This window comes from Myotis davidii, unplaced genomic scaffold (assembly GCF_000327345.1).
Source record: "Myotis davidii unplaced genomic scaffold, ASM32734v1 scaffold135, whole genome shotgun sequence".
Classification (NCBI taxonomy): domain Eukaryota; kingdom Metazoa; phylum Chordata; class Mammalia; order Chiroptera; family Vespertilionidae; genus Myotis; species Myotis davidii.
In genome coordinates, this window is record NW_006289813.1 from 10951671 (window position 1) to 10971637 (window position 19967).

Genomic DNA, 19967 nt, shown 5'->3' on the forward strand with positions numbered 1-19967 from the left:
GGGAAAACAGGAAAAATTGTGTTAAAGAAAGTTATTTCCCAGTACAGGTGACCTTGAAACCAGGGCAGGGGGAAGAATGATAATCAGGAAAGCTAAAGAGGAAGTGAGAACCATCTGTGGTCAGGGTGACCTCTAAAAATAACTGCACATGTAGACTATAGGTGAGCAATGTCAGTGGCTTCCTGGACAGACATGCCCTCCCCTCAGGAAGAGGTGGCACTGTCCCTCACTGTAGGTCTCTCTGTCCCCTCCCAGTTGGTCCGTGGGGAACTGGAGTACCTGCAGCAGGACGTGTGGTGGAGGGACACAGAGCCGAGTGGTCCAGTGCACGCAGCGAGCCCATTACAGAGCAGAGCGGGTCTCGGCCAGCCTGTGCCCACAGCCTGTCCCTGCCAGCCGACAGGCCTGCCACCCCCAGAGCTGCCCGCCCACTTGGAGTGCTGGACCCTGGGCAGAGGTACCTTGGGCAGGGTTGATATGGGGGCGGTGGCAGCAGGGCCCCTCTTATGCAACACAGAGCTGGGTTTTCACCAGGCCTTGCAGGGCCTGTGGCCTAAGTCGTCCCCACAACCCCCCCAGCAAGGTGTGAGGATTCCTTGCTGGGAGCTGAGGCTTACTCTCCCTATGCAGTGCTCTCGAACCTGTGGGAAGGGATGGAGGAAGAGGTCCGTGGCCTGTAAGAGCACCAACCCCTCAGCCAGGGCGCAGCTGCTGCCTGACACCCTCTGCAGCTCAGAGCCCAAGCCCAGGACTCACGAAGCCTGTCCACTTAAGCGCTGCTACAAGCACAAGAAGCTACAGTGGCTTGTGTCTGCCTGGTCCCAGGTAGGTGCGCCTGGTCTCAGATAGATGCACCTGGTCCAAACAGAAGAAGGTTGACCAGCTCTCCCCTTGGGGCCATATTTCTTCATCTGGTTTCACTGCTTCCCTCTCCTCCCCCCTTCTCCTCCTCCCCTTTTTGCTCCAACTCTGCAACCCCATTCAGGCCACCATCTGGCTTCAGCCAACATTAAGGCACTCCATTCCTAGACATGTCCTTTAGTTTCCGTGGGTGTTGTGGAAACAGACAGACAGACTGAGTATAATTTGTGGGCATCCAGGTGGGCAGTCCTCCTGAATATTTAACAGTGTCCTTAAGCAGTGCATCCACAAGGTCATCACACAGTTGGTGCTAAGATGAGGATGAGTGGGTGGATGGGGTACAAGTGAGAGAGTAGGGGACATTCATCATGCTCACAGTGAGATCATGGGGACCCACTTAACCCCAGAACAGCTGCAGCCATTTCCCAGGAAAGACTTACACAACATAGAGCCAGAGGAGATTGGGCTACCGTGGGAAAGTTAGAGGACCCGGACTGTTTTCAGAGACCAGTGTCCATGGGCAGTTCTTATATTAGAGAAGACACTGCTCATGTTGGGTTTGCTAGAATCAAAGCCTTGTGCTGCTGAAGTCCAGAAGCCCCCTTATTTGCATTATTTGGGGACTGCCCTGGCCCTACTATGCTGGGACTAACAGAAGTTTGGAGTGCTGAAGGCTTTATGACTAGCTTTGGCCCAATTGAGGGCTGGGACAGCCTGTGAGGGCGCAGACAGAGCTGCCGCCTCTCCCCAGCACAGGCTCCCACACTAGAGAGAGGGCATTGGGACAGGTGTGGGGGCTGCCTGAGGGGCATGTCAGGGCTCCTTAATCATGCTGTGGTGTGTGTCAACTCAGAGGTGGTGTCAATAAACCCCGGAAGGACACCAGAAAGCTAACATGGGCAGAATGACAGTAGCACCCCACCAAGTGGAAACCCATGGGAACGGGCATTGAGAGACCTCCTCCATAATCCCAGAGCTGTCTCTCTGCATTTCCACAGCACCTGTGAAAGGAAAGCCCCTAGATCCTGACCCCAAGTGCCTCTGGGACAGACAGAGTCTCCTCCCAGCCCACACCTGGACTGATACCTTCATCAGGGTGGGGCATGAATCAATGAAAGGGTGGCTGTGCCAACCAGGGCTTCTAATCCCATTCAGACACTGTTTCAGTTTGCTACTGAAAAGTAAAAGCACGGTCACTCACTGAAGCAAATGCCGTGGCTAAGGGAGAACTCCGGATTCTCTCACCTGAGACACAAGAATGTCGGCATCTCCTGGGACTGAACCACACTCCTTAGGAGGCTGAGTGCATTGGAGGGAAGTGCCTGGGGCTGTATAATCTGTGGGCATCCAGGTGGGTAGTCCTCCCCCTGAACATTTAACAGAGAGAGAGAGAGAGAGAGAGAGAGAGAGAAGTGCCTCTCTTCGGCATGAGCAAAAGTTGCCACAGCAGGCAACTGAGTAGTCTCCAAGTTCTGCCTCCATTTTGGCATCAGGACACCCACAAAGCACACCTGTAAGCCACACCTGAACTCAAAGAGTATGAAGCCAGAACCTAGACAGGTAAGGCCAACCAGGCTCCTCATAGGCAACCTGCAGACACTGCAGAGTAGATGGAATCACCCAGAAGGCTCAGCGTCACCCACTCCTCTACCACAGGCCAGCAACTTCAGACTCTGGGACCACTCTCCCGAGACCCTCCGAGCCCGGCCATCCCTCTGGTACAACAGTGTGCCTTGGGCTTTTGTGTCCTCCCTGCACAACCTGCAGTTGCCGCCTCTGCCCAGCCTGCTGGTTCGCCCAGGACCCATTCTGCATGTGCCAAGTATCCCACAGCAGTGATACTTGGAGCATCCCTCTACGGAGAACAAGTGGACTTGCTCCTGTGCACTTGCTGTCTGCATGGGGAGCACTGGGCTTTCTGGGGAAAATTTTTGAGCCCTGGGTTTCTTCTGCCTGCCCCCTGCTTTAGGGTCCAGCTTCACACTGCAGTCAGTGTTAACCCATGGATCTCTGTGGTTCACCTCATGTCCTGTGAATGAAATTTCAATGCACTCTAATATCAGTTACAGCTTAACATTTTGATTTCCCAGTGAAATGATTACTTCAGAATTACTCCTTCCATAGTTTTGATTGCCTTGTTCCTACTTATGCCCCCAAACTCTAGGCCACTATGGTCTTAAGATATTCCTTAAAAAAAAGTTTCTTGATTTTTAGAGGGAGAGGAAAGGAGAAGACAGAAACATCAATGTGAGAGGAATACATCAATTGATTGCCTCCTGCTCACCCCCTACCCGTTACTGAGCCTACAACCTAGGCATGTGCCCTGACTGGGAATCGAACCAGTGACTTTTCGTTGCTCAGGTCAATGCCCCACCAACTGAGCCACACTGGCCAGAGCCCACCTTTTTTAATGATAGAATGAGTAATGCCTTTGAAATGCCAATAAAGTTCATTGAATGTTTACACTCCTGTAAAACTTCAAGCTGATATAATCACGAGATGGTTTGACTCAATTATTTTGTAAGAGACAGCCGCCACAGAGGAAATATTTTTCACGCACATCTTTTGTTTACTTTTGTTTTTAGTGCTCTGTTACATGTGAAGGGGGAACACAGAAACGATTCTTAAGATGTGCTGAAAAGTACATTTCTGGGAAGTACCGGGAGCTGACCTCAAAGAAGTGCTTGCATTTGCCGCAGCCTGACCTGGAGCTGGAACGTGCCTGCGCCCAGTTCCCCTGCCCCAAGCACCCCTTGTTTGCTGCCACAGGCCCCCCGCGGGCCACCTGGTTTGCCTCGCCCTGGTCTCAGGTAGGGGCCCTGCTTCCCACCTTGGCAACTGGCTCAGGCAGGGAGCTTCTCAGAGGGTATCAAAGCCCACTAAGCAGCTCCTGACCTTCTCTCCATGGTATGTGCAGGTGCCTGTGTTTCTTGGTGCCTGTGGCTTTCTGAAGAGGGTGCTCTACAAAAGCTGCAGAATATTTTAGGGCACATCTTCTTTGTTCTTAACAGTCACCCAATTAAGCATTGGAAAATGTCATGTTTTGGGTAAATGGTAGACAGAATTCCCAGAGGTGAGTGAATGGGGAAGAAATTGGGAACGAGTAGGTGGTTGTGAGATTATACTAGATTTATTACAAATTAAGTGAGAATAGAGGTCAAGACAGCCTGGAATGTCGTGTCCTGCCTGGGACTTCAGACTCGGGCAGCCCAGACCCAGAGAGGTACGCAGGGTGCTCTTGGGGCCTTTGGTGTGCCCAGCTCCTTGCTCCTACCACACTCCCTTCACATCTAAGGAGAATTCTGCTATTATTCTTGTTAACTCACCCTCCTTCCTCACCCTGTTTTCTGCCTAGGGCTCCTGGCAGCCCTCACACTGCTGAGCTCTGTCCCTTTTCTGCCTGTAGTTCTGCTCCTCTGCCCTTAGTTTTGGGTTTTTCCATGTCCCATGGCCACGCCCTCACTCCTCTGGCTCCTGCTGCTATTTCTGTTTCAGCTCTGTGGAGTTGACCCTCACCAGTGGGTTTCCAGGGGCTGACCCATCCCAGGTGGCCAAACCTGGGGCACCTGCACTACTTGCTTCTGCCCAGGAGGGAGCGCTTTGCTTTATTTTCAGTCACTGCAGGGAGGGGAAGGGAACATATTTTTGTCTTTCTAATCTGTTGACCAGTGGGCCAGCCTTCTTTGCAGAGTGGAGGCCCATCTCTGACTTTGTCCTTTCCAAAGAGATGAAAGTGGAGGAAGAGTGATGTAGTGTGCAGTGGTGACCAGCCTGTGTGTGCCCCTCTGCCAGACCCATCTTGTAGAGGATCCTCAAAACCATAGTTTCACACCCTGGGAAGCACTCTTGGATTCTCTGCTCGGAGCCTCAGTGCCATGGGCAGCAATAAAGGCAGTAACAAGGACGAACACCTGCTCAGAACCATGCCCCTCCCACCGCTGGCACTGTGCTAGGAATTGTGGGACTCCTAACTCATTTGTCCCTCCCAGCGGCACTATGAGGGAGATAACACTATCACCCCCATTTTACAGACGAAGAAATTGAGGCATAGAGACTCTGGTGTCAATTTCAGCTCACAGTCATCATGTACCTCTCCATGGTCCTGACAGCTCAGCTTGGTCCTAGGGACACCTACTCTATCTCACCTCCACTCTGGGCAGCAGAACACAGACCTGGTCAGAGCCCATGGTCCTCATGGGCACATGGCGGAATGTAGGCTTTTAAAAGGCAAATGATGTCATGCATGACCACAAACTTGTGGTTTTCCACCTTATAATCACCTTGGTCCTTGACCAGGATGTCAGAACCCTATCAGGTAACATTTCCACCAATACATCCAAGTTCAAATCCTAAATTTATCAGAAACACAGGAGTGTTGCACCACCAAATTGTCACAACACATGTATGTCCTCAGGGCCCCCAAGCTGGGCCTTCGATGACTCTAGCAGCTGATCCCAAATAGCACTGGGCTGGTGTCTGTCTTTTGTCACTTCCAAAGGAACTTCCATGGATCTTTGTCTTTCTCCAAAAATATTTCTCAGAACATCTACTCAATGCCTGGTGCCATAGAAACGACCCAGCTGGCAGCGTTATCACAGCTTTCCCTGCCCCCACAGTTGTTCTTGCCTGAACAGTGTCTGCTTGTCCTATCTGCCCATTTGCCCCCTCACTCACTCATCATGCCAAACTCTCCCTGAGAGCCTGCACTGGACACTGAGTGGGGATGGCTCTGAGCTCTCAGCATAACTCACCCATCCCACTATTAGTTGGGGTAACTCCCAAGTAATGTGCCGTACACCCCAAGTTCACCGAGGGGAAAGCTCTGAGGTCCTGTACTGGAAGGAAGCATGGAGAGAAAGTAGACTCTGGAGGGGAGACCCCTCTCGTGCTGAATCATGCTCTGTCTGCCCTCCAGCCCAGTGACCGGCAAAGATCAAGGCTGCCCACTTGAACATGAGCTGCTAGAAAACAGATATGGTCACAAAACAACCATTAAGACTGATATTTGCCCAGAGATATCTTTGTAACAGATGTTATACTAAGTGTTTTATATGTGCATTTTATACAATTGTATGTGTGTATATACATTTGTACATTATATGTATGTTTACGTGTATAGAAGCGCTCTCTCTCTCTCTCTCTCTCTCTCTCTCTCTCTCTCCTCTCTCTCTCCATATATATATATATATATATCTTGGACCTACCAGGGCACCTAACCCATACTAAGTATTTGGGGAGAATGTTTGCTAAATGTAAGAATTTTAAAGAAAAACAAATTCAATGAGTGAGTCATTGCAGCCACTTCTCATCCTTATGTAAAGATCTTTCTCTCCCAACACAGTCAAACCACACACTTTTCTCAGGGTTTTTGTTTACATTGTCCATTGACATTGTGAGCTCTATTGAGAGACCCATGTGTAGGGGTATAATCTTTAAAATTCAAAGACAATGCTTGCTTGCCAACTACCCATTTCCCCCTGCTTCTATGACTAAATTTAAAACAAACACCCATCTCACATGGCTGGTGTATGACAGGTGCGCGCGTGTGTGTGTGTGTGTGTGTGTGTGTGTGTGTGTGTGTTTGTAGAGGGAATGTAGCCAGACAAGTTCATTAAGAATTATCTATGGTTTACTTCCCAGTCATGCTGCTGTGTCCCCATCCCCACAGAAACCAGTAACTAAGTTTGATTTGTGTAAAAATTTTGTTAAGGATTGAGAATTCCTGCTATTGATCTGAGTTCAAAACTCAAATGAACAAATGTGACAGAGCAAAAATCACACATAATTATTGTCTTTAAGTCCAAAAGAAATATTTATCTGAACCAATTTAATCTATCATAGAATCTATTTTAATATTATCTAAATTTTAGCTAGAATAAAATCAGTTCAAAACCCCCTCTAAATGATGTCCCCCTCCCAGCCATTGTGTCAGAGCTCTGGCTGTGTCTCTGTGAGCCCAGATTTGGCTATTTATCAGCCAGCTTCTTACAAAATCATAAAATCCCAACCTGCCCATTGCCCCTCCTCTGGTTCCTCGGCCATAACTCCTGGTCCCATGCTCTGAGTTCTGCAGAAGCAACCATTTCCTCAGTCCTTGGGTAGGAAGAGGTACACCTTCCATAAGCCTTTCATACTGACCTTGGCTTATGTTCCAGCTCCACTGTGGTTCTCATTGTCTTCAAACTTGATAGATTTTTCATTTAGAAATGTATGAACTCCTCTCCAAAAGATATCCAAATTAGAAATAGTTTAATTTAAATTGCTGGGGCAAGGGACATTTGAAGTGTATTATTTTTAAGCATTCCCTGCTTTAAATCCACAAAAAAGTATCAATAGCTACAAACGTTTCCCTTTAATTTTCTTCTGAGTGCACAGTCTGCCCAACAAGATGAAGCAGTGGATGGGCTAAGGAATGGAATTGAGTTGTTCCTTTTTTAATTTTTTATTTATTGTCTAAAGTTGTACATATGTCTTGAGCTGTTTCTTGGGCAGGTGTATGCTTACTCTGTCCCTAGAGAATTGTGAGTGGAGACAAATAGAGGTGTTTCCGCAAGATTGTTGTCTCTCTGTTAGTAGGGAAACTGGATCCTGAAACAGGTTCCCCACCCTTTACCTGGCAGGCCACTCTGCTCAATTTGGAGACTTATAGGCAAATTTACGAAGAGGGGAGCAACACTCATCAGTATTTAATTTAAACCAAAACAAAAAGGCTAAAACACATCTGTAATAGCTTTTACCAGTTTGAAATACTCAGCCTGTTTGTCTAGTAAGTCACTTTTATCATATCCTGCCTAGCATGTATCCAATGTGATTCCTCTGTTATCTTCTGAGACTTTAACTTCTTGGGAGTGATAACTCTTACGGCTGTATTTGCCATAAGCACTTGTAGCCAGGACTCTGGGACTCAGACTGTGGGAAATTGTCAGGCTGTGATGTATGGCCAGTGCCTGGCTGAACTTTGCCCCCAGACAGGTTTATTCTTGTAACAGTATAAAGATTGTGGTTCTATTGATTTCTGTTTATTTAAATGGCTTTGCTTTTCATCAAACTTAATGGCTTGTCGCCTGGTAAGACTGATTTAAATTATTTGGGTCATTTGGGCTTAGGGTGGTTCACATTCTAATTTGGTCTGGGAATGGCTTCAGTGGGAACACCTGCTGGACTGTCTGTCTGGCTGAAGGACGACAGTGACTGCTAAGGCCACACACAAAAGTTTCAGGCCTTTGACAGGATGACTTGTTAAAACATCTGACAAATATGGACTCTATGCACCAGTGTTTTTAAATTTAGATATAACTGAAGTCAGTCCAGAAAAGAGAAGTGGGTATTGGCTGATGCAATCCTGTCATCTAGAGCAGTGGCTGGACTTAGAGCACCTGCAGCGTCTTGGTTAGATATGCAGTGTCAACCAGTGACTATTGGAGTCCATTCAACACCCACGGGAATCCGCAATTTGGAGTGCAGAGAAGAAGGAAACTCTATTCAGTGCAAACAGCTCTGTTGTGATACAGTCCAGAGTTTGAGTTGCTTTCTTTTGGACAGATAAATTGCCGCAGTTTGGGGTTCCTCTGTCTTTCTGAGCAACCCTCTCCTGATTTCTTGCCCACAGTAGATCTCAGATGACCCTGTCATATATTCTGTGTGTGTCCAGCCAGCCAGCTAGTAGAAGATGCTCTAATCATTCCATTGCATTCTCTAGCTCTGCTGTGCCATGCACCTTAAGAAACAGGGCCTTGGTGTCAAAGAACATTGCCCTTGGGAGGATGTAAATGCCATCACAAAATGAACCCAGGAAGCTGTTGTTGCCACTTCCAGGCATCCAGAGTCCATGAACTTGGGGTGGAGAAGGGTCTTAGTGTTATCAAGCCTCTGTGGGCGTTGGCTTGTCAAGAGTACCAGAAAGATGGCTTTGTGATGGCATCCATGAAGTTCCTTCATGCCAGAACCACAGCCTGGACAGATCCAGGGAAAGATGCTATGTCCCCAGATGTGTACCAGTTTCCTGTGTCCATCAACCCATGGATGACTTAAGAACATTATAAACTTCTGGGCACTTCTCCTCTCTGTCCAAACCTGAGATTAATCCAGAATCTAGTCAGCTACCCACCATCATAGAGAGAGAGAGAGACACCTTGTGGAGCCTGGGTGGAGGGGGATGCTTGGAAGAGGGGAGCACTCTGAGAACTGAGCAGCCCTGGATGACTGACACGCATGTGTTTCTCACAGTGCACAGCCAGCTGTGGGGGTGGCGTGCAGACCAGGTCCGTGCAGTGCCTGGCAGGGGGCCGGCCGGCTGTGGGCTGCTTCGTTCACCAGAAGCCTGAAGCCTCCCTGGCCTGCAACACTCATTTCTGCCCCATCGCAAAGAAGAAAGGTGAGTGCTGGGAGCCCCTAGGCTTGACCTTGGCATGTTGGAGGGGGCTGTCAAGTTTCTGGAGCCATTCCTTGGAGATCCTGAGGAAGTTGGGGTGCCACTGGTTAGAGAGCCCTAGAGTTCAGTTCTTGTCTCTGATACACCTTTTCTCTTTTCATCCACTCACCAGTTTTCCCATGAAACAGTCCTCATTTCTCACACCTCCCTAGACATGACATCTATGGTGGTTAATTTTAAGTGTAGCTTTAAGAAAGCATGATGTCTTTTCCTATATCAGTGCTATCCTCCTTATTCTTCAGGGACAAGTTACACAAAGGCCACCTTCTTCATCTTAAACTCCGTCTCTGTGCACAGAGCCTCCAATGCCTTTGCAGAGATCAACAGCCTGTCTCTGGAGGCTTCTCAGAGAGGAGATAGAGCTGGGGAGAGCAAGTGGGTCATCTCGATCAGAAAATTAATGGTTGAACTCCATCCACAGAGTGCCTATGCCTTGGGTGGATGAGTGGCTGAGTGGGTGGGATTAACACAAGAAGAAGAAAGTTCAGTTTTGCTGGGACCTACTAAGAAGGGCCTTATAAAAACAGCAGGTTACATGTGGCCCAATTTGACCTGAAGAGCTGCTACCCCTCAGCAGCTTCAAGACAATGACAAATTCACCTTGATTTGCCAGCGGAGTTACTAGCTTTTAGCAGTGGATATGGCATGGGGACATGGACTAAGGGGCGTTTGCTCATTTCTAGATGCCGTCTGCAGAGACCACCTGCACTGGTGCTCCTTGGTGCCCCAGCACGGGATGTGCAGCCACCAGTTCTACGGCCAGCAGTGCTGCGAGACTTGCTCCAAATCCAACCTGTGAGGGTGGGGCCCCCTCCCAGGGGCGGGGAAATGCCTGTTTTCAGCACCAACGAACTGTCCAGTTCACATGGGAATGCATCCAAAGAAGATGGAAACTGGAAGAAGAAAAACTGTTAGCTGTTAGGCTCTTTGTGCACAAGCGTGCACGTGTGGGGGTGTGTGGGGTCACCTGTGCACACACAAGCATATGGAGTCATGCTGGGTTGACACCTGGAGGAGGCAGCAGGGCTTGCTCTGCTGAACGGGAGCAGTGCTCCCTGTATGTGTATTTCAGCTATCAAGTCTGAAAGACAGTGGAGCTGAACTTGCTAAATGCTAATAAATGTTTGGTGCTCTGTAAAAAGAAGAAAGGCCACGAAATTAGGAACAAGTACAAAATTCTGCTGCTAAGTGTGCCGGCCTTCCTCCCACCTCCGGGGCTCCTCCAGAGGTTAGGAGTAACCAGCTTCTGACCAGGACAAGCAGGCGGCCTGGACAGATCTGGCTGTGTTCCCAGGGCCCCACTTCATGCCCTAGCAACAGAGTTTCTCTTTGCAAGGACTTGGTGCTGTGACAAGAGCTGGTGTTGTCTCTAAGGGGCACCTGCCTGCCCCGAGAGGTGGGACTCAGACCTGCTTTCAGAGTTTGCCTCTGGAAACAGGAAAAATTAAATTCCTGCTAAGGTGCTGTATCTCTTACAGACTCGGATGCTGGGGGAGAGGATTTTATATCTTAGGTTTTCTCTTTCGCAGTTATTTACAAGTGAGGATCTCTATTTAAACTGTTTCTTAGTGCTTTTCATTGTTAGATGACATAATTACAGGTAATACCATGATTAGTGGATTGTTGCCTGCACCACAGCCCTGCTGTCCTAGGAAGGGGTATGGGTGGTTCTCCAATGAATATGCCAACACGATAACCTTAGAAATCAGGTTTCATTTTTGTGCGTTGTGGGTTTTTAAACTGTTTTTCCATGAACGTTGGCTGTGTTTGTGAGGCCCATTCAGAGAGAAGGCACTGATTTCCTGGTGGGAAGCTGCCCCGCAGGCCCCAGCATCATCTGTCAGTGCGGGTGCTGCTGTCATTCTCCCTTCCCGCCACGCAGCTGTGTTCAGAATGGGCATCTGGATATTTATATTTGCTGAAGTTTTATAATAAATTTTATATTGTACAGTGTGATTCTGACTGCTCACGATTCTTCACAGGAGATTAAGTTTAAGGAATTAGCTCACATGGTTAAGGGGGCTGACATGTCCCATATCTGTAAGGCAGGTGGCAGTCTGTGCCCTGACCATGGGCTGGGTGAGGTCACCTCCTCCAGCTGCTCGCTGCCCTGGAGCTCCGGGAGTGGCTCACAGGCATGTGGCCGAGGCAGTGCCTGGAGTTGCCCGCTCCCAAGTCCAGAGCCCTGCTCTGCCCACTCCCAGTGCTCCAGAAATATCTGGCCAGTGGGCAGTCTCTTTCCGTCTGGCTCCAAAGGGGGCCCAGAAAAGCTCATGGCTGGTTCAGTGGAACCAGAAAGGCCAGAGTGTAGTTGTCTTTACCACCTAGTGTCTCTGCTTCCACAGGGAGGCCCCATATGACAGACAGCAGCAGTGGGGTGTATATGACACTTAACTGGGAAGGGAATGAATCATCCAGGACAACACCATCCACCACGCCTACTATGTGCCAGGCACTGTGCTTGCTTCTGTCCTAAACTGAACAAGACCCCTTCCCTGTGATCTGAATACCATCTACCTGTGTGACCTTGGGCAAGTCACTTTACCTCTCTGGTTTTTGGATTTATCATCTATAAAGTAATTAGATCTTTCAAACTTCACCAAAATTCTAAGATGCTACCTTTTCACTTGACTCGCTATTGTTAAACCAATACTTACCTGGAAGTCATGAATCAACCCTGAGAATGGATCTAGCTAGGCGGAGAATGTGCTCCTGCTCTGCATTAGAATCCAGACAAAGAGGGCTCTGAGGTTTTAGGGATGACTTTGGCCTATTGAAATCCTTATACTTGCACTCATATACTCACAGACTCCAGGTGGTGGCAGAGCAGAACTCGCCGATAGTTTTCCAAGAGGTCAGGTGGGTAGATTCCAGGCCAGGCCGTCCAGGAGTCTCTAACAGGAGCTGTGCCCAGGCCCAGGTGCCCACAGACTGGCCCTCACAGTGCCTTGGCTCCCTTCCCTGGTCAGGGCCGCAACACAGCCGCCTGGAACTCCCACTGTATCAGCATCCAGCCTGTGACTCACAGTGACAGGCATTCTTCTGACCTCAGGGGTTTTGATGGCTGGTCCAAGCAGCTGGCACCCCAGAAGGTCTGTGGTGGGATTACAAATCATAAGAGGTTTAATCTGAAGTCTGGACAGAGACTCAGTCACACCCGTGTGCCCTGGAACCAAGAGGCAAGTGAGCTTTGTGCCCTGGCTGGAGCCCAGGCCCCATGATCCTGCCAGGTGGACAGCCCGGAGCTGGGGAGGGCAGACAAACTCATTTCTGCCTGCTTTGCTTGCTCATCTGGTAGTTGCTGTCTCTTCAGGAGCTGAGGAGAGCAGGCCAGCCTCCCAGGGAAATAAGGCCAAAACCATCAAGATAGATGTGTGTGCTACATTTGTTTCCACGCTTTTCCCACAGGACTCTGCACTGTAGAGAGCCATTAGCTCTCACATCTCCTTCAAGTGGAAAATCATGCCTTCCCATGGGGGCTCACAAAGCTGTCCTCCCCCTGAAGAGGGCTCCTACAAATGCAGATTAGTTCCAGCTGGTCCCTTTGCCTTCTGTAGCTGGGCCACACCTACATACCCCATCCTGACACTTGGGCCTGCCCCTGAGGGAAAATGGACCAAATGTTTGTTCAGCTTTAACTCTCTCCCCTTATGTTTGAATGGAATGTTCTAGAATCTGTCTTATTTTGTCACACTTCTGCACCCTTCAAGATTACTCCCAGAACCTTAGATACCCTAAACCCCCCTCCTCCAGAACACTGCATGCTATGGACTGAATTGCATACTCCCAAATTCGTATGTTAAAGCCCTTACCCGCAATGTGACTGTATTTGTCGACAAGGCCTGTAAGGAGGGAATTAAGATTAAATGAGGTCATATAGTGGGACCCTAACTGCATGGGACTGGTGTCCATAATAGAAAAGGAAGAGACACCAGAGATAGCCCCTCCCCGCCACCCCTACCACACACACATCTCACTGGTATGCTGGACTTGGCTTCCTCCTGAAAAGAAAAATACATGAAAGTCATAAAAAGGCTTTGAGAAGTTGAAACCCTATAAAATGTAAGATACTGTTATGATAGTGTCCTCATGACTCAGGCATGAATAATGACCGCTTTAGAAAGCAATCTCTATGTGCACATCTCAGATCTCCTTAAATCACACCCCAGTTGCTATCTTCTGACAAAGGAAAACACAGCTAGTTATTGAAGACACCTTTCTTTTCTCCTCCTCAACCGTGGCATCTTACTAACCAGCCCCCAGGCAGTGGGTATGACAGAACACCGAGTAAGCATTCTTTCTTACCACAGAGAGGATTTCCAGGGAAAGGAAAGCCTGCTCTCCCGGTTTGCTTCAGTCGCTGTGTGCCAGGGCTCTCAGGCTGCAGGTTGTGCTTTGGTTTGGATTGCATGGGGCATTCTTTGTGGATGTTCTCAGATCATGGCCATCAGGAGGACATTCTCCAGCAGCTCAGCTGCCAATCCTTCACACCAGAACCACATAGTTTGTGGTTTCTAGGGTCACAAAGCCCAAGAAATGTTCATTCCACGAATTCCCTCTGATTTCTCTTTCTCTTAACAAACTCCCTTTCACCTAATTCTATCCACTCTATGTCATGTGAAACATTCAAGTTTTGAAATGTCCAATAACATCATGTGATCACCAAGGCTAAAATTGTCAGAGGTTTAATAAGCATTTAGATAAATTTGTTCAATTCAGTTCATCTATAACTCATGTGAGCGCCTACTGTGTGTATGGATGACATGGTGTTGTCCTTTGAAGACATAGGTTAAGTGTAAGATTCACTCCTGTCCTGAGCTGCTAATTTTATCATGGACATGAGTTTGACAAATGTGAAGCAATGAACATCTAACATAATAGCAGATATAAATAAACATTGAAATGAATATGCTGAGGTTATAACTGTGGTATAGGCACTGGGTTTGGAGGGAGGATGAGAAGAAGAAGCACGTATAAGGTCCAGTGGAACATGCTGGCATCTGGAGGAAAGGGTAAAGGGTCTCCAGGCTGATGCAACAAGATGGCAAAAGAAACAACATATCAAAAGTGTGCATAACCAGTGACACATGCACACCATCTCTGTACACAGCAGGCATGGGGCAGGGGAGGGGCTAGATAGGGCGGGCACCTTCTCTCACAGGTCCTGTGTAAATGGAAGCTGGGCTGGAACTGACTCCAAAAGAAAACCCTAGACCTTGTCAGTCATTGAGCAAAGGCCAGACCAGTCAGGAAGCTGAGTCATGTGACTTGGCAAGGACAGCAAGGGTAAAACAAGGAGTCCAGGCTCAATGATGTGGTGAAAGACTGAGGTGGGAGTGGGTCATCAGTAACAGAATTAAGGAGTAAATTACCAAAAGTGGAGAACATAAAAGGGGCCACATGAACCTCCAACTTCCTGAGCCCCTGGAAAATTGAGGAACCACTTGTGATCATAGAGGACCCAAGGCTGCACGGGGCTGACCACAATCTGACCACCTTTCTTCTGGAATCCTAATTCCCCTGAACTGATTATATGACTTAGGGTATTTCACGAAGTATCAAATGTAATGTCCAAGGTTTCTCTTTAAGCTGATAATGTGTTTTCCTTTAGGAGTCAGGGTTTGCCTAAGTTGGCGCCGGCACTGGGGGGCAAGATAATGCTGCACCATGAATGATGATTCTGCCATTGCAGGATGGTTAGTGCTGTGTGCCGCTTATCCTAACAGAATGTCGCCATGCCCTCCAGCAGTCGTGAGTTAAAAGAACACACCATACCTTCCCAATGCTCCTGGGGGATGGGGCTTTGTTCTGCTCAGCTAAAGGAACATGTGCGTGTTGCTAACATAAGTCTGGCCCAAGCCCAGATGTCCAGTTTAAGGGGCTCAATTTTCACCTGTTCAGAGGAAAAAAGGAGAGGAGAACTGTAAAATAAATAATTACACTTCAGTAACGGAAGCATGTAAAATATGGAGTTCGGAAGCCCTAAGGATGTACAGAGAAGGTATGGGATGGCTCTATCCTCAGAGCAGAAACTGGAATTAAGTCTTACATGGTAAATAAAAGGCCAGTGCAATTCAGGGGTGGCACAGGGTTGTTGTAAAATATGTTTCCTTACAGAGGACACATGAGAATTTTTTAAATACACAGCATTTGTGTCAATTGTCAAATCCTTTTGAACATGACAGCTAAAATTAACAAAAAGGTTAAAATATATTTTTTCAGTGAAAACCACCCCGAAATAACTATAATGGAACTCTGAAATTAGGGTAAAAAGTAAGTTAGATAATATTTCAGGTTTTCTATTTATTATAAAACTTCAACCAAGACAATTCAATGGGGAAAGAATAATCTTTCTAACAAATGGTTCTGGGACAAGTGGATATCCACATGTGAAAGAATTAAGTTGGACCACTACCTCACACCATATGCCACAATTAATTCCAAATGCATCAAACACCTAACTAAGAGCTAAAACTATACAACTACTAAAAGATATAAATCAGCAAGATCTTGAATTTGGCAATAATTTCTTAAATATGACACAAAAACCACAAGCAACCAAAGGGAAAAAATAGATAAATTAGACGTCATCAAACTTATAAACATTTGTTCATTGAAGAATACTATCAAGAAAATGAAAAAGATAACCCAAAGAATGAGAGAAATATTTTAATCCATATATTGGTAAAGGTCTAATATTCAGGATAAAGACCTCTTAATAAGGAGTTAAAGAACTCTTAACAACTCAACTACTTAACAATAAAAAGACAGATAACCCAATTTAAAAATTGGCAAAGGATTTGAATAGACTCCAAAGAAAGCATACAAGTGGCCAATAAGCACACACAGAGAAAAATGTTAATCATCAGTAGTCATTAGGGAAATGAAAATCAAAACCACAATGCGCTAGTACTTCACACTCACTAGGAGAGCTGTGATAAAAAATATCACAAAATTACAAGTGAGGATGTGGAGAACTTAGAACCCTCAGGCCTTGCTGGTGGGAATTTCAAGTGTTGCAGCCACTGTGGAAAACAGTTGGGAGTTCAATCCAGCATCTCCACTTCTAGGTATAAACCCAAGAGAATTAAAAACTTATTTACACAAAAACGCATACACCAATGGTCGTTGCATCATTGTTCATAATAGCCACACCCAGACTGGAGGGCTGCTAAAATACCAGGTTCTGGGAGATGGCTTTGGAGCCATCTGCCACAGCCTGAAGCCATCACGCTGTCTGAGGCTGCCCCTGTAAGCTGGTGCCTCGCTGAGTTCTGAACAGCCACTCTCCCTCCACCTCTCTCAGTTCCTGAAAGCCATGGTTCCCACTGGCATAGATCTCAGTAGCAGGACAAACTCTTACCCAGCCCAGGGAGAGAGGGGTGGGGTGGTACACCCATGTTTCCTTCTTGATGCGGCAAACCCAAGACCTGAAATAAACTGATCCCAATTTTCCTTTCATTTGTCCTGGGATATTTTGGTCAGCCACTTGCCAAAGTTGAGTTTAGAACTCAAGGGCAAACTTGCTTCATGTAGGTTTTTCTTTTCTTCTCAAAGATATTAAACCATTTCTAGGGCACAGCCTTTTATTGTTGCTTAATTACTGGCTTTGTCCACATTAAGTCTCTAAAAAGTCCAAATGTATGAAGCAATGTTCATTTTGCCTCTTAGTTTGTATTAATACAATTTGCAGTAAAGTTGATTAAACTTGGCAGCTTCATTGTGGGACTTCCTTCTCCCCTGGAAGGATTTGAGGCCAGAAGAAAAATGCGTGGGTCTCCAGGGAGTCAAATCCTTGGCTAGGAGGTCAGGGATGTGGGGCAGGATCTCCAAGGTAAATAACTGAGGAAAGGGATTGATCTACCAATCTACTTAGGCAAAATGTACTGTGATGCGACACTTCGAGGGGGTTGTAATGTGTGAGGAAGGGAAACCAGGAAAGCTGATCCTAAACATTAGCACACTTTTCCCAGACCTCCCACCACATTCTGTCCCACGGGCTCTGGCCAAGCCCCCCCAAATTTGAGGAAGCCTCCATACATTTGTTTCCTCTTAGTATGACTCATCTCACAATTACTCAGCTTTCACACGGCATGGGACTCCCACACATCCCCAGCCAGCTAGCAGATCACCCCTGCCTCTCCTTTTCTCTTCATGGATTCTGATTGATTTATCTCAAGTATCTGAAAAAATTGATAGCAGATGGACCTGTATGGCATTGCACCTCTTTACCTCTGTGTGGGGTTTCCTAGAGTGTGTGTGGGATTGCTATAGACTCAGGTGCCCAGAATAGTTCCAGCAAGGTGCTCACAAACACAGGGCCCTCCATCCTTTATCAATGCATTAGCCCTTCAGAATGGTGAGTTGATTTTGAGGAATGTCAGACATTCTGCAGAACTGGAAATTAAATCTGACATGTCAGAACAACATTATGAGTTAATGGACCAGAAAGCCACGCTGTGACTGTTAGGTTTTTTCAGTGAAAGGATGGTAGAATCATTCAGACACCCACCCACAATATATGCATTAAACTAGAGGAGTCAACCACAGTAACACAGCCCTGCTAAGGAACATGAGCAGTACTGGGGGAGGGTGCCGAGAGAAGAGGGGATTATCTGCTTCTGCTTGAGGCTCCCCTGTTCGCTCTTTGATTGCTCAAAGGCTGTGACTGAGCAGTAGGTCCAGGACCTACCCTCACCCCCCCTCAGGCTGGATCTGAAACTCAGAGTTGAGTAACAGTCCCTGGAGCTTGGGCTCTCCCGGGACAGCCGGGCCAGGCCCATTCTCACTCTGTGCCCCCTGCCTCACAGAATGACTCATCCAGAAAGCCACTGGTGGATGCTGGAATGGTTCAGCTGACCAAATGCATCAACCCATCATCCATAACACTCCTCCCAAAATGTTTGTACACACACACACACACACACACATGCTGAAATATTTGGTAATCCAAAGCTTTGGTCTTTAAATAAGACTCCTACCATCTTATTTACAAATGGTTTATACATGCACTATGTTTTCTTCCTCTTTGTTTTTTTAACTAAGACATAATTCACATGTGATAAAATTCACCCTTTTAAAGTGTACATTTCAGTGTTTGGGGGCAGCAGTCGCCAATTGGTGGTCTGCAGACCACTGGTGGTACGGGAGACCCAAAAAGTTGGTGACTGCTGTTTTAGGGTATATTCACAAAACTGTGCAACTATCAACATTATTTAAATCCAGAACATTTCTATCATACCCCAAAAAACTTCATAGGATTAGCAGTCAGGTCTTTAGCCCCTGACAACCACTAATTTACTTTGATGACTTGGGACATTTTCTGGAAAAGAAAACACACAATATGTAGCCATGTGACTGGCTTCTTTCACGTCACATACTGTTTTCAAAGTTCATCCTTATAGCATGCATCACTCCTTTGTTTCTTTTTATTGCAGACTAGTGCATGAAATTCATGCACAGGTGGGGTCCCTAGGCCTGGCTGGCTATCAGAGCCAATCAGGGCCAGCCCAATCAGGGTTGGGCTGGAGAGGAGGCAATGGTCACTGGGCCAGGTGTGTAAGGAATGGACACTGGATGCTGACACTGCCATCATCAGTGCCTTGCCACCATGCAGTTTCCCCCCTCCCCCCCCTCACCCCTGGCTCCTTCTCTTGCTGCTGCACTGCCACCAGGCCGATCAGGGTCTGCCAGCCAGGGGGAGGGACAAGGCATGGGAGGTTAACCATCGGCCCCAAGGAGGGAGTTGGCCTTTGGCCCCCCTGGGAAAGGGGCGTGTCTGCTACCACCCACCCCCTGTTCCCCGTCCCAGCCCAGGGGCCAGCCCCAATCAGGTGATCCCTGTATTGAGCATCTGCACTCTAGTGTCAGTGTGCATCATAGTGACCAGCCATTCTGGTCATTCCAATCCCTTAGGCTTTTATATATATAGATAATGAAAGTACCACATTTTCCTTATCCACTCACCAGTTGATTGATATTTGGGTCATTTGCACCTTTTGGTTACTATGCAGAATGAACAATTGTATACAATTGTTTATATTTCTCTTAGATTTATACCTAAAGGTAGTAACTATATGTTTAATATTTGAAGGCATTTACATAACTTACAAAATGATCCTCTGATAAGCCTGATACTATACATAGTTATTACTATATTATTGACTGTATTCCCTATGCTATACTTCACATCCCCATGACTGCTTCCATAACTGCCAATTTGTACTTTAATTGGGCTACTTGTCTTTTTATTGATAGTGTCCTTGGAAGAACGAAAGTTAATTTTGATAAAGTCTAATTTATTTATTTTTTCTTTTGTTGTTTGTGATTTTGGTGTCATGTCTAAGAGACTGATACCTAAGGTCATAACGATTTATGCCTATGTTTTCTTCGAAGAATTTAATCTTTTTTTTGCTTTTGGTGACTCTAGTGATGATCTATGCTTTTCAAGCAAGATAAGAAAAAGAGGGAAGTATTCTAGAAAAGAAATGAGTCAGTTCATTTTATTATTTTCTAAGTAATCCTAAAAGAATAATGCCTGACATAATAGAGAGCATCAATACTTAGGGCTAGATGGAAAGAGTTTCATTGTACATTTTAGGAAGACTCCTGATCTTTCCTCCAGTGTCGCTTCCTCACCTACTACTCATGTTCTTAGTGTTTTCATTTGTGTGTA

General features: G+C 46.9%; 1 protein-coding gene across 1 annotated transcript in view; it reads left to right on the forward strand.

Annotated features, from left to right (window-relative positions):
- Positions 1 to 11185, forward strand: part of ADAMTS16 (ADAM metallopeptidase with thrombospondin type 1 motif 16) — a 103682-nt gene extending 92497 nt beyond the window's left edge. Inside the window, exons 19-23 of the mRNA XM_006762468.2 lie at positions 256 to 457; positions 631 to 825; positions 3447 to 3671; positions 9088 to 9235; positions 9976 to 11185. Coding sequence (XP_006762531.1) covers positions 256 to 457; positions 631 to 825; positions 3447 to 3671; positions 9088 to 9235; positions 9976 to 10091 — 886 coding nt within the window. The 3' untranslated portion in view covers positions 10092 to 11185. The remainder of the gene's footprint in view (positions 1 to 255; positions 458 to 630; positions 826 to 3446; positions 3672 to 9087; positions 9236 to 9975) is intronic.
- The last annotated feature ends 8782 nt before the right edge of the window (positions 11186 to 19967 follow it).